Below are 12,643 nucleotides of genomic sequence, written 5' to 3'. Positions count from 1 at the left end.
AGGGGGGGGGGACTCTAAGAAGCGCGAAAGCAAGCATCACACCATTTATGCCTGGATGGGTAGTTACAACTGAAAGTGAAACATTTCCAAATGATCAGTAATCTTACTCAACAATGTAACAAATAGTGATTTGGCCGAATAGCCAAATATTCAACCAAAAATATCAGCCGAATAGCAACTTTTTTTTTAATCATTAGTAAATATTTCTTTTTATATAGAAATAAGTCTAGTCATTATTAAAACTTAGCTCCATTATTGCCAAGGGGTAAAGGGAAAAAGGCTTTAATAGAAATGTGTAAGATAATTAAGATAAATAGATACTAAGATAATTAGAAATATTTAAGATAAAAAAAAATGGCCAACAGTCATTAAAAAAAAGTTTTTAAAAACTTAAACTGTAAAGTTAAAAAAAAAAAAAAGAAATAGAAAAAAAAATATCCTCTTAATTCTTAAAAAAAAAAAAATATTAATGCTAATAGCAATATTTTCACATAAAAAAATAATAATAAAAATAAAAAAATAAAAAAACTAGCTAGAAACTAAAACAAAAATCGTTCGTAATTTTTAAACGAAAGATTTAACGCTAAAAATCTTAATTTAACGTTTTCACATTGCCGTATTTTTTAAAAAAAGTGACCATAAAAGAATAAAGCTCAATAAAAAAGTTCTGTCATAATATAAACGCTGATAAAAAGAAAAGGTTATAAAAAAATCAAAAGTAAAACAAACAAAAAAAATTTCTTAGATCTGAAATATAACTTTAACTATGAGAATCACAGTTTGTCACTAATTATTTACTTTACCGAATACAAGAAATAAGTGGTAATAAAACAATTTAGTTTATCAGAAACGCTCCGTTAGTATGCTTCGCTTTAGTTAAAACAAAAAAGCAAGCAAAAATTTAACAAATGAACAAGTTCTCAATTTTTAAAACATGAAGTGTTGAAAAAACGAAGAAATTGACTATCCTGAATATACTACAGTAGAGAACCGATTATCCGGAACGATCGGGACCATCGCTATTCCGGATAACTGATTTTTCCGGTTTTCTGAATCGCTACAAAAGCCGTTTTTTTAATTGTCAAACTCAATTAAAAAAATATATATTTATTTAGAATAATTTTAAACTCTTACTTCTTTTGACAGTGTAGGGAATTAATGATTATTTCTAAAATCATGGTAAACATATTTTAAAAAGTAAGAATTCTGAAATCTTTTAAAGAAAAAAAAATTTTTTTTTTGAAATGGCGGGAAAATATATCGAATTTCGTTCCGGTTTTCTGGTTTTCCGGTATTCTGATTTCCGAATAAGAAGTTCTGTAAAACGAGAAGAAGAAAAAATCAGCATTACAAAACGTATGGTTCAATATAAAGTAATCCAGTCTTGAAAATTCGCTTTTCTATGTCTTTTAGAACATAAATTAACAAGTTTTAGAACTTAAAGATGCGTAAAAACTATTTTTAATAATGTTATAGTAAAAAATACGATTTCAGATTTTTTATTAAATCTATTAAAATTTCTTTAAAAAAAAACTTTGTAGAAACATAATTTTCAAAATAATACTTTGCGGAATGTTAGGGTAAACATTCGACAAACCGAATATTCGTTACATCCCTACTCACTATTCGAGACATCGAAATCTGACATATAAAATAGTTAGAGAACAAACTTGTGATTACTAAAGTTGTTTCAAAAAGCAGCAACCATTATTGTATGATATAGTTCAGAATAAATAACTTTCCGAAAAACGTACCTTGCAAGACAATATCGTTACATCAATTTAATTTGATAATTCTATTTAATCAAATATTTATTTGTCTTAGCTCATTTTATGATATACAGTTTTTTTAAATTTCTTTGTTGTTCGAAGTTAAATGATAAAATACAATCAGCAGCACGCATCCCACTTCGTGCATTCCCATATTAAATCCTATAATTCCCATCTGAAAAAACGCGTTAAACATGTTAAAACCAACTCGAGTCATTCAATACTTTCAGTTTTTCTGAAGCATTCTCTTTCAGAATAAATTCAAAATCAGCATCTGCATTGGAAAATGTTTAGTAATATTACACATTCAGAGAGAAACCTTCAGCTTAAAAGTTTGCTTTCTCTTTCTGATTGTTAATACAGTCAAAAAGTTAACAAAAATCAATTTGCTTGATTACCATCTTCAAACCTTAAGATTTAAAACCAACGTAGTTTGGTGAATCTAGTTAAGATTTAATAATATCGTTTATTAAATAAGATTATACAAGAATTGCAGATTATATATTTTAAAATACGATATTGTGCGTTTTAAGGATAATATAAACAGACGTTTAACGCTTAAATACCCGCTAATTCTTTTATAAATTTAACTATAATCCATTTGCTTCTGGCCCAATTACTGTCATCTAAAAACTATTATACTTATTTACTTTCATATCCTAAGAAAAACTTGTTACACATTATTCATTTTATTACCATTGTGTTTCAATCAAAAGATCTAACATCAAAATTGTACAATGTACAAAAGTTCCTATTATACTCATTTTAAGACAACGGAAAATACGAATTGTTCTTTTTTCTGTGGCCTTGATTCTCATGCTGTCACCTTACATCCAGAGTATGAACGTAAAACTCGTTTAAAAGGGAAGCTACTGACCACTCGCATATTTACCAATAATTATGTTTGTTTGTTTCTTTAACATAGCGCTTTAAAACAAAGATTTGAAAAAAGTTAAAACAGTAATAAGAAAATTGGCCATTTCATTGTTAATTAAATGATTGTAAATTGCGAATGGTATATAGATGAATAACTTAAATAAACAAATAATGCATAAACAGAATGAATCAATATAAAATCTGCAATCTGCAAGATCAAGTTCCCAAGTAGTTACACACTCATCACTAATTCTTCCACTTTCCATGAAGTTAGAAAGCTAACATTTGGAACATATGTTCTTTACCTGGTATAAAGAAAAACTTATAACGTTTAATTTCGATGATTTGTAATTATCGGGGTAATTAGCCTAAAATTGACAGTACTGTGAAAGAACACATTTTTACCAAGATGGCGGTATCAAATTTGGACTATGTGTTCCTCATCATAAAGAACTAAAAAAAAAAATTCCATTTCGATATGTTGTCATTATCAGAGTAATTAGCCTGAAATTGACAGAAATGCTAACTAACACTTTTTTACTAAGAAGTTTCAAATTTGAACCATTTATTCTTTGAGATTAATAGAAAAACGAAAAAAGTTTTATTTTGATATTTGTAACTAATAAGGTTTATCCAAAATGTTAGAATCGAATTTCTCATCCTTCTTATAATTTTGCGTCATAATTAAACACTCCAACCAATTAAGATAAATCCAATTATACTTTTACATAGACAATTGCTTTGTAAGGGCATACAGACAAAAAAAAAACATTAAAATATTTTTATAATGAAAAAAAATGTACCAAATGTTTCCTCCTATCGTGGATGGTGGGTCTCAGGAGAATATGCACAGCAATTAATCCTGCATAAGATTAAAAAAAAAAAAAAAAAGGGGGGGGGTACATCAAATATTTTCCTTTTACTAAGTAAAGCCCGAAAAATGGTTCTAAGTAGTTTAAAACATATAGAAACATTTTCTAAACACATAGCAAAACTTGCACTCACCATGATACAGTTTGGCTTTCCAACAGCCCAAAGATTGACTTTTTTGTCATCCCCACCAGTAACTAAAACTCTTCCAGACTTGCGACCAAATGAAAGACAGTTGACGTTTGCGGAATGAGCCACAAATTCCTCTGGAAAAAAATGCAGTTAAGAAAATGAATAAAAGGTAAATCAAAAATTTTATAAACCATTTATGAAAATTGCTTTGTTAATTAAAGAGAAACAAAGCATTTTCATTGAAAGTCTTCCCATACAGCACATGCAAATTGTTTAATAACTTCAAAAAGCAAAAAAAAAAATTAGTTAAGATGTATATACCAAATATCTTTGCAGTAAATGTGAATAAATAAAAAAACTTTATATTAATAAAAAATCTTAAAACAGTAAAAGAAATTCTGATTGTCCTGCACTTCCCTAAAGTAATGGATCAAGTGATAGCAATGAAAAAATAAGTTTTTCCCAAAATAAGCTTTTCTCTTGTCATGATCATGTTTTTTTACATGACGTTAATTGCTCATATCAATCAATTAATGAGAGAAAGTAATTTCTATTTATTCCTACTTTAAAATAATTTTTTGATTATTTTTTTTAATAAGATGGTTCCAATGATAAAATAAACACCACGACAACAGAAATGCATAATGTTAAATCCAGCCGTGCGACAGAGGAATTTTTCAGCTTAAGGTTTTCATTTCATACACTACAAAATTGTACAATATTAAAGTTTGTTTCTTTTAAATTTTAACTATTTCTTCTAGAGTTATTATTAAAAAATTATATTAGTCATTTTTTGCTTCGTCCATTTTCTTCCGGTTTTCCACTTTCTTGCAGTGTTTTGGATGAAATAGGTTTCTTCTCTTAAGAATTTTCAATCCTATGTTAAATCCAATTAAATTTAAAATAGAAAAATTCAACAGTTTCAAAAACAGATGTTTTAAACATAAGATTTATGGATCAAACAGTTTTATTTTTCATACATTAAAATAATTATAATTTTATAATCATTAATTCTATAAACTAGGTTTTGATCTAGCAAAGTACATAACCGTGTACACAAAAACTTTTACAACTTTTAAATCTAATGAACTAAAGTGTTCCTATTAATTGCAACAAAAAAAAAAAAAATTGGAATCATTACTAATTTGCCAGGATAGCAATATCAGATGCATAAATATATATCTAAGTCAGACTTTGCTTTGTTTCCATATAAAACAATTCCTAATCTATTACTTTGGCATGAGTGCGATTTCAGTTAATTTAACAAAACAATCACAACATTATATCCAGGGTTGGCAGGTTTTTGACATGTGACAGTTTTTGACAGNTTTTTTTTTTCAAAATATAAATATTTAAAAAAATTTTGTGCAAAATTTTTCTTATCAGAAACTAGAATATAAATTTCTGAGCTTTTAAATCTGTTATTTTACCTTAATTTTAATTAAAAAATATTTTAAAACCTGCTGATTACCTATAGTATAATTAAATTTCAATATAATGCATGGCAACTGTTGGTAGTTTTGCAGTTTATATATTTTCTTGGCAAACAAACCCAACCATATCACTCTCAATGGCAACATGTAAGTTTCAAACCCTCCTCTTCTGCTGTAAATTGTTAATCAAGTCTACAGCTTAGGGGAGGGTGTTATTTTCAGATTTTATCATTTTGGGCCTAAATCACATTTTTTAAAACTTCCCAGCTTTCATACAATTACTTCTGTATTCAATTACTCAAGTACAGCTCTTATCACATATAAGTTGAATAAATAGCTACCCTGCGAATTTTTGTTTCTGCTATATTCAAGACTTTTTTCCCAGCAAATTTCATACCTGTCTAATTCTGACAAAGGTAGACCTAAAATTGAGCAAAATTTTAGTTTCTTGTAATCTTGGGGTCATGCCAAATGTAAACCACACATAAATATATTTTTTTTTTGTTTCTTTCTTTGTTTTTTTCTTTCTTTTTTTTTTATTCGTTTCTTTGGTACTACACATTAGTATGCAATTATTAAAATATATACCTTCGACAAAAAGGCAACTATTTAAAAATATTTGCAAATACTAATGACAGGGTTGGCAGGTTTTTGACATGTGANCTTCATGTCAAAAACCACTTTTTGACGTCAAAAACCAAACCCTGACTAATGATAAAGTGTCAGGTATACAGTTATAATGCATTAAAAATTTTATAAATAAAAAAAAAATTCAAAACTTATTAGACTTATCCGCAGTGAGAATCAAACAATTTTACTTAACGAAAACAAAAATCTATAATTTTTCATAAATTGATGAAAATCTCTAGTCACAAGTGCCATTCATCATTAACATAAATCATTAAACCAACCTGATATATTTAGGAGCATTTTCATCAGAGGGAAACATTCACTAATTTTAGTTTCTGATTCGTAAAATTATTCCACTTTACTAGAGGGTCATATTCATTGACATTAAAAAATCTATCTAATTCTATGAACTATGGCTGATCATATAGTGAAGAAAAGCTTTCTTTCTTAGATTTGTCAGAGATGTAATATCCTGAGTAGTAAAATAATGGGAGCATTTTCTATTCTCGTAGATAAATAAAATATGTCAACTGCTTTTTGAAAGATTCATTCATCACATCTCATATAAGAGTCATAAAACCAAGTTTTCCGGCTTTCTCATCATGTTTGGTGCATAATTTCCCTTCTGGACTTTTTTTTCCTACTTTTTTAAATCTCACAAATTTATAGCAACTTCTCTTCAATCGCTCATAAGTCTATCTCTTTTCTTTGAAAAAATTTGATTTTTTTTTTTTTTTTAATGATAGGTAATATGACATACCTAAAGCACTCCCTTTGAAAAAAATCAAAGGACTTAACATTCTTAGGCAAGGATTGGGGAGGAACCTTCAAATAACTGTTGGAACTTTTAGCGGCAAATGAATTTTTCAAATCAATAATAAAGTTTTGAAAATGTAATCGTATGAAATTTATTGCTTCTTCATGTGAAAGTCATCTAGTAAAACTTGCTTCCTTTTTTTTCTTTAGCTTGGTTGCTTTCCCATCATTTAACTTCTTCACCTCTGCAAGGCTCGAAGTTCTAATTGCGCTGTTTTTACTGTACTTAAAAGATCTTTTATATTGTTTCCTCAAACTTTAGCAATGATACTACCCATTATGACTACCCATTTAGCTACCCATTATAATTTCACACATTGTTCCATCAAAATGGATCTCCAATTCATAAAGATTAAAATCTTCCACGAGTCCTCTAAACATTTCCGTAATGAAAAACATAATTTTATTAGGATTTCATCTGCATCCTTTTAAAAATACTTAAAATATCTAAGGAAATTTAAAGCATGCATAAAGGAGAAAGAAAGGTTGTCATTTATGGATGATAAATTCAACCATTTATTTCAAATTACTTGAAAATGTTTCAGTACTCTCTTTTTTAACCATAACTACTTAGACAATTGACTTCCTGACTATTGCAGAATTTTCACAACAAATTAAGAATGTAGTATGCAAACAAATAAAGCAAACAAAATCTGAAAAAGTCATCATTTAAATATTAAAATATGCATATTTTAAGTTTATTTTAACATATTCCTCATGTATGCCACATCAACTTACTGTCTGAAATGGAATATTTTCTGTTCTGCCAAATGTAACACAAATAACTTGTGTAACATGGGTCAATTTCATTTATTTATTAGTTTAAATTCCTTAAGGTTATGACACCTGAAATTTAGCTTTATAAATTATTACTGTATCAATATACTTTGATTTTTATTATTTTCAACAAATATGCTAGTTAATTTAAAAATTGTGTAAAATCGAAATTCTCAAAAAATTTATTCATTAGAAAAGCCCAGCTGTGACGAATTTCAATTCCTACAGTTATTATTCATTTTCTCCTTTATATATGCTGACGAAAGTCTTATAGCCAGAATTTTCAGAGTGTAATGAATAAAATATTTTTCTTAATTAAAATTAATAATGAAATATGTTATTTATAATGAAATAACAATTATACATATATTTAAACAATTATGTGTAAAATATATTTGATTCACAAAAAAAAGTCTTGAGTTATGGGAAATTATGCAAAAAGTTAAAGTAACATTAAGGGGTCCAAATTTTCAACAACTCTCCTGACCAAACTATTAAGGCCTTATTTCCCAGAGCTCAGCTACTCCCCATATTTTGAAGATCAGGAGTCCAAATTTGTTGACAAAAAAATAGGTTACTTCAGAGAATGTACTTCTTCTGGTCTGATTTTGCAACTTAAAATATTGTCTGCAATAAGTAATTACCATATTTGGGATCCTCTCTTTAAACCATTAAAATAAAAGTTCTAATGTATGAAGATACAGTCACTAGATCAAAAGTCATTTTGGATGTTATTTTTTGCTTTTGTACTTTTTGTATTATCGAAAAAGCATGTGTATGCTGTTCTGGTCTAGAATTTTTGTTCAGTTGATGAGATATAGATCTGCTAAATTTAAGTTTAACTACTTTATTAAACCCTCAACCCTTTTGTAACTATTACAGTTAGTTAAAGTGACAAAAATTTTCAATGAACAAAAAAGGCTGTGGTTACTTTTGTAACAAAATTAAAATTTAGAGTAATTACAGATATATTGTATAAATCAGTTTTAAATTATAGGCCATTATATAATAAATATATGTAAGCAGAACATCTAAATTTTTGATTTTAAAAAATATCAAAAATTTAGGATTAACTTTTATTACTTTTTTGTGTTACTCTTGTTATATTTCAAAGAGCAATTAAATAGATCTCTTTCATCACAGATGTAGATTTTTTTAACATTAACTTAAAAATGAGATACTTACAAATATTATAAAAAATAACAGTTTAACAAAGCAAATAAAATTATTATACAAATTGGTAATTGGAAATAGACATTGAAATTCAAAAATTTTCGATTGAAAAACAGTTTATTTCCAGACCATTGACCAAGATAAAAAATTACAGAGAAAAATGAAAAATTCTTCCAGTTTAGTTTTGTTTGTACTTTTAACTAAATACTTCTATTATGGAATATGACAATTTAATTTGAAGAAAAAATTCATTCACTATATCATACTTGTCATGAAATTGGTGATAAAACTTGAATGAATTCGGTATAAAACTAGATGAAAATGGTATATCATGAAATTGGTATAAAACTAGATGTCAAAAAAATAGCGACTTGGCTGAATAGTCGAATAATGAATATTCAGTCAAAAATATCGGGCGATTATTTGGCCGCGAAATAGTAACGTGTTTTTTTCAATAATAAAAATTTTTTTATACATAAATGAGTTTAGTCAATATTGCAAAATAATCAAAACTTAGTTGAATTATTGACATAGGATAAAAGGATAAAATCTATACTAAAAATGTTTAAGATACTTAGATATTAAGATCATTAAAAATATTTAAGATCAATAAAAAACTGACTAGCAGGTATTAAAAAACTTAAGTTACAAAGTTAAAAAAAAAGAGGAATAGAAAAAAATATTTTAATTCTTAAAAAGAAACTTTAATGCTAAAAATAATACTTTCCGGGAAAAAAAATTCACTATAAAATAATGTTAAAAAGAGATAATGAAAATTAAACTCAGTGGCAAGATAGCCCACAGAGGGCCATGGTCCACTGTGCCCATCTTAATTTTCCTGACCCTTAGGCTCTGGGGTGCTAGAGCAGATGTTCCTGTTAGGTGGTCTGCCCAACGTGGAACCCCCAGTGTTTAGTTCCCAAGCATTCTTGGTTTGACACTTATTTTATCGACCCACCAAAGAGTTGAAAGGCTGAGTCAACCTTTCCTGGCCCAAGAATCAAACCAAGGATCTGTGGCACGACAGCGTGAATACAAACGCAGATTTAAAAAAAAGGTCAGTTGGTTGTTCTAAGAGTTAACGTCTATAGACTTCAAAATTGTTACCAAAGGTACATGATTTTTTGCAAACACTTTCAATTTTAGTTAGTGTCACTTTTTTGGAGCGTAAATGCCACTTCTATTGGCGTCATGAAAATTTAGCCTAAAAATGATCCCAACTGATGTAATTATGTGTAAAAACAAATTTACCATTTATGAATGACCCTGCATCATATCTCTCTAATATTAACATCTTTTTGCAAGATATTTTTAAAAATAACAAATATATATGTGTTACTAATTTAAAGTAACAAAAGTGTCATCAAAAAGAAAAAAAACTATTTGAGTTAAATAAAATTATTTTTTTAATTGAATATGTAATATTTTTTTAATTCTAATATTATGGGAGATATTCTCGCATTTTGTAGGGGTACACACTATTTATTTCTTTTTTTGCATTTTGTAAATCGTCAATACATTAAAAAAATAATAATAATAAAACTTGTAATCCGTAGCAGAAAATCGTGTAATCCGTAACTACCGGGGGAAAATAGACTGCGAAATCATGTGAATCAGACTCTTCAAAAAGGGGTTACTAAATTCCTGTTATCATTTCCAGATTTAGTTGCAATAAATGATATAGTATTTAAAATATCGGATTTTAAAAGCTATGTGGAAATTAATAGTAATAACTACATAAAAAAATAGAACAAAAACCTCTGCAGAAAAGAAAACCAAAATTTTTACTTCATTATTCTTTATTCTCAAATGAGAATAGAAAAATCACAAGCATCCACCCCCCTTCCCATCCGATGCACGAGAAAAGCATCTGTTGAATATAATTAAAAGATAAAAATTTTCGAAAATTTCTGCATAGAAAGAAAAACTAAAATATTTTTTTACTTCCCAAAGGAAAAATCTTTCAGCAAGAACTTGGTAATGTTCTGCGACAAATGTCGCCACAATTCTGCCACTTGCATGAATGATAAGGCTATTTTAAATAAAGAATTATGTTTTTTGTTTACGTTTGCATTTAATTTTATGTCATAAAAATGAGTTAGCTTTAAAAGATGAGAAGAAATATGTTTATTTTTCTAAAATAACTTTCTTTTCTAATTTAACTTTCAACTCTAGAAATAAATCAAGTAAATCATTGATAGCATCCACTTTAGTGCACACTGAGTGCAACATGACGTTACATCGTAAAAAAGAGCTCTCTGAATAAGAGTCTCACACAAATATTTTGAATACATTTCAATCTACTTATTTGCTTTCCTAAATTTTTTGTTTTTATAATTCTTTTGAGTTTCCTTATTTGACCTTTCCCGCATTAGGTGCATATGTTTGCCTGGTCGATGGGAGAGGTTTTAATGATCTTGAGGATTTCTTCAGCACTAGGTCTAAGTAAAAAATTCTGTGCATCCCAAAAATGGTTGTAAATAGAGGCGGTCTTTCCCAGGAAGTTTCACTGTAATACTTTGCCAAATAATTAGACAAACATTTAGACAAATATTTGACCAACTGAATATGCAACAAAAAGCTCCAAATATTTAATACATCCCTATATAAAACATTATCATATTTTTATCAATAATCTAGAGTCCTTTTTTTGCTAAATATATTTTTTTCTCTTTAAAATTCAATGTTTTATATACTCTTCATATTTCAATTTTAATCAGTTGAAATAAAATTAAAATTCAATGTCACCAACGATCTGAGTATTTGTTTTTTACATCATGATAAAAACCATCACGCATCAAAAGCTTACCAACTATGTAGTCTACATTCCTTTTATCAATGCTTGTTTGTGCAAAATCAATGAGCAATGCCAACCGCTACCATCAATACCTATTTACACTTAATAATTTATTGTTTAATAAAACCAAATACTTTTGAATATTAATACTTCGATATATAAGATTTATACTTATTTAAAGTGCTGTTACTATAATGCCATTGCTGCTAGTACTGTTATTTCAATTTCAAGGGATAAGGTACATTCACACTGTTATGCTGTCAGATGAAAAAATATGGGCTTAGTACAAATTTCAAGGCTTTTCAAAATTCCGTACTTGTAGGAGTGAAAAAATAATGCATAACACAAAATAATTTGATATTAATTAATAAATAATTGGAATTATTAATAAATAATTTAAATTTCTTTTCCATTGTTCACTACTTTGAATTTACAATGGTTAAAATCATGACCTAAATATGTTCATCAATTCATAATATTGTCCTACAAACTATATTAAATCTAATACTAAAATCTCGAAAAAATTTATTACACATTTACAAACCATAAAATTTTTTAGCAACACAAGTTTAACATATAATCATCGTACAAAAACTAGTGCCTCAAGTACATATCAAAAAAATATTTATAGCATTTTTATAATAAAATGCATAGAACCAATTTTTTACTAAAAGACATTACAGAAAATACTTACGAAGTTTCCAATGTTTTCTCGATGACATCGTAAATCTCAATGCAGTCTTATTCCACAAAAAATTTGAAGCATTAATCCTATTGAAGCTACTGAGAATTTTTGAATATAAAAAGAAAAAATTAAAACACTACAACACACATTAATAAATAGTATTTAGTCCTTTAACTTGCGAATTTTCTTTATCTATTTTACACCACACACCACAAAAAAATCTACATCTGTATAGAAATGCAATTGCTGCAGAGAATACACTAATAAACCATTTCGCTTTCAAACTAACTACAACTAATGAATAATTACAAATCTTTTTAATCTTGAAGAAAAGAATATAACAAATCAGTTTATAAGTATTTACACTGCACGTTACACATGATTTCCGTGCTAAATTTTAAATTCTCTGATCAATTGTTGTGGTGTGGGCTGTGACAAAAAGAAGCCTTTACAGACAGTAATAGGAAGCTAAACTTTTCTCGCCAAAGTGATTAACTGAAAGCGCCAACTTTGAGGCTACTGGACATTCAGAACTAGGTTTTGAAAACTTTCCCCTCCACATTTTTTTAGAATCTTTCACTTTTTTTGGAAAAGATAACAGTTTAAATTTTCCATCGCCTGAATTAAGCGAATATAAAAAAATTACGATAATCTTTAAGAATATTTTGACTTGGCGTTTTTGGCG

The 12,643-nt window shown here is 27.7% G+C and overlaps 1 protein-coding gene across 2 annotated transcripts in view; it reads right to left on the bottom strand.

Moving 5' to 3' along the window:
• LOC107445515 (katanin p80 WD40 repeat-containing subunit B1) overlaps positions 1-12,619 on the bottom strand; it is a 70,672-nt gene extending 58,053 nt beyond the window's left edge. The window contains exons 1-2 of one of the 2 annotated variants that reach the window (XM_043052894.2): positions 11,968-12,619; positions 3,651-3,781 (exon numbers count right to left, since the gene is read on the bottom strand). In XM_043052894.2, the coding sequence (XP_042908828.1) occupies positions 3,651-3,781; positions 11,968-11,995 (159 nt within the window). In that variant the 5' untranslated portion in view covers positions 11,996-12,619. The remainder of the gene's footprint in view (positions 1-3,650; positions 3,782-11,967) is intronic. The other variant, XM_043052893.2, reaches the window with a different exon arrangement.
• Positions 12,620-12,643: the final 24 nt, after the last annotated feature.

This window comes from Parasteatoda tepidariorum, chromosome 7 (assembly GCF_043381705.1).
Source record: "Parasteatoda tepidariorum isolate YZ-2023 chromosome 7, CAS_Ptep_4.0, whole genome shotgun sequence".
Classification (NCBI taxonomy): Eukaryota; Metazoa; Arthropoda; class Arachnida; order Araneae; family Theridiidae; genus Parasteatoda; species Parasteatoda tepidariorum.
This window is presented reverse-complemented; position numbering and strand designations above follow the sequence as displayed.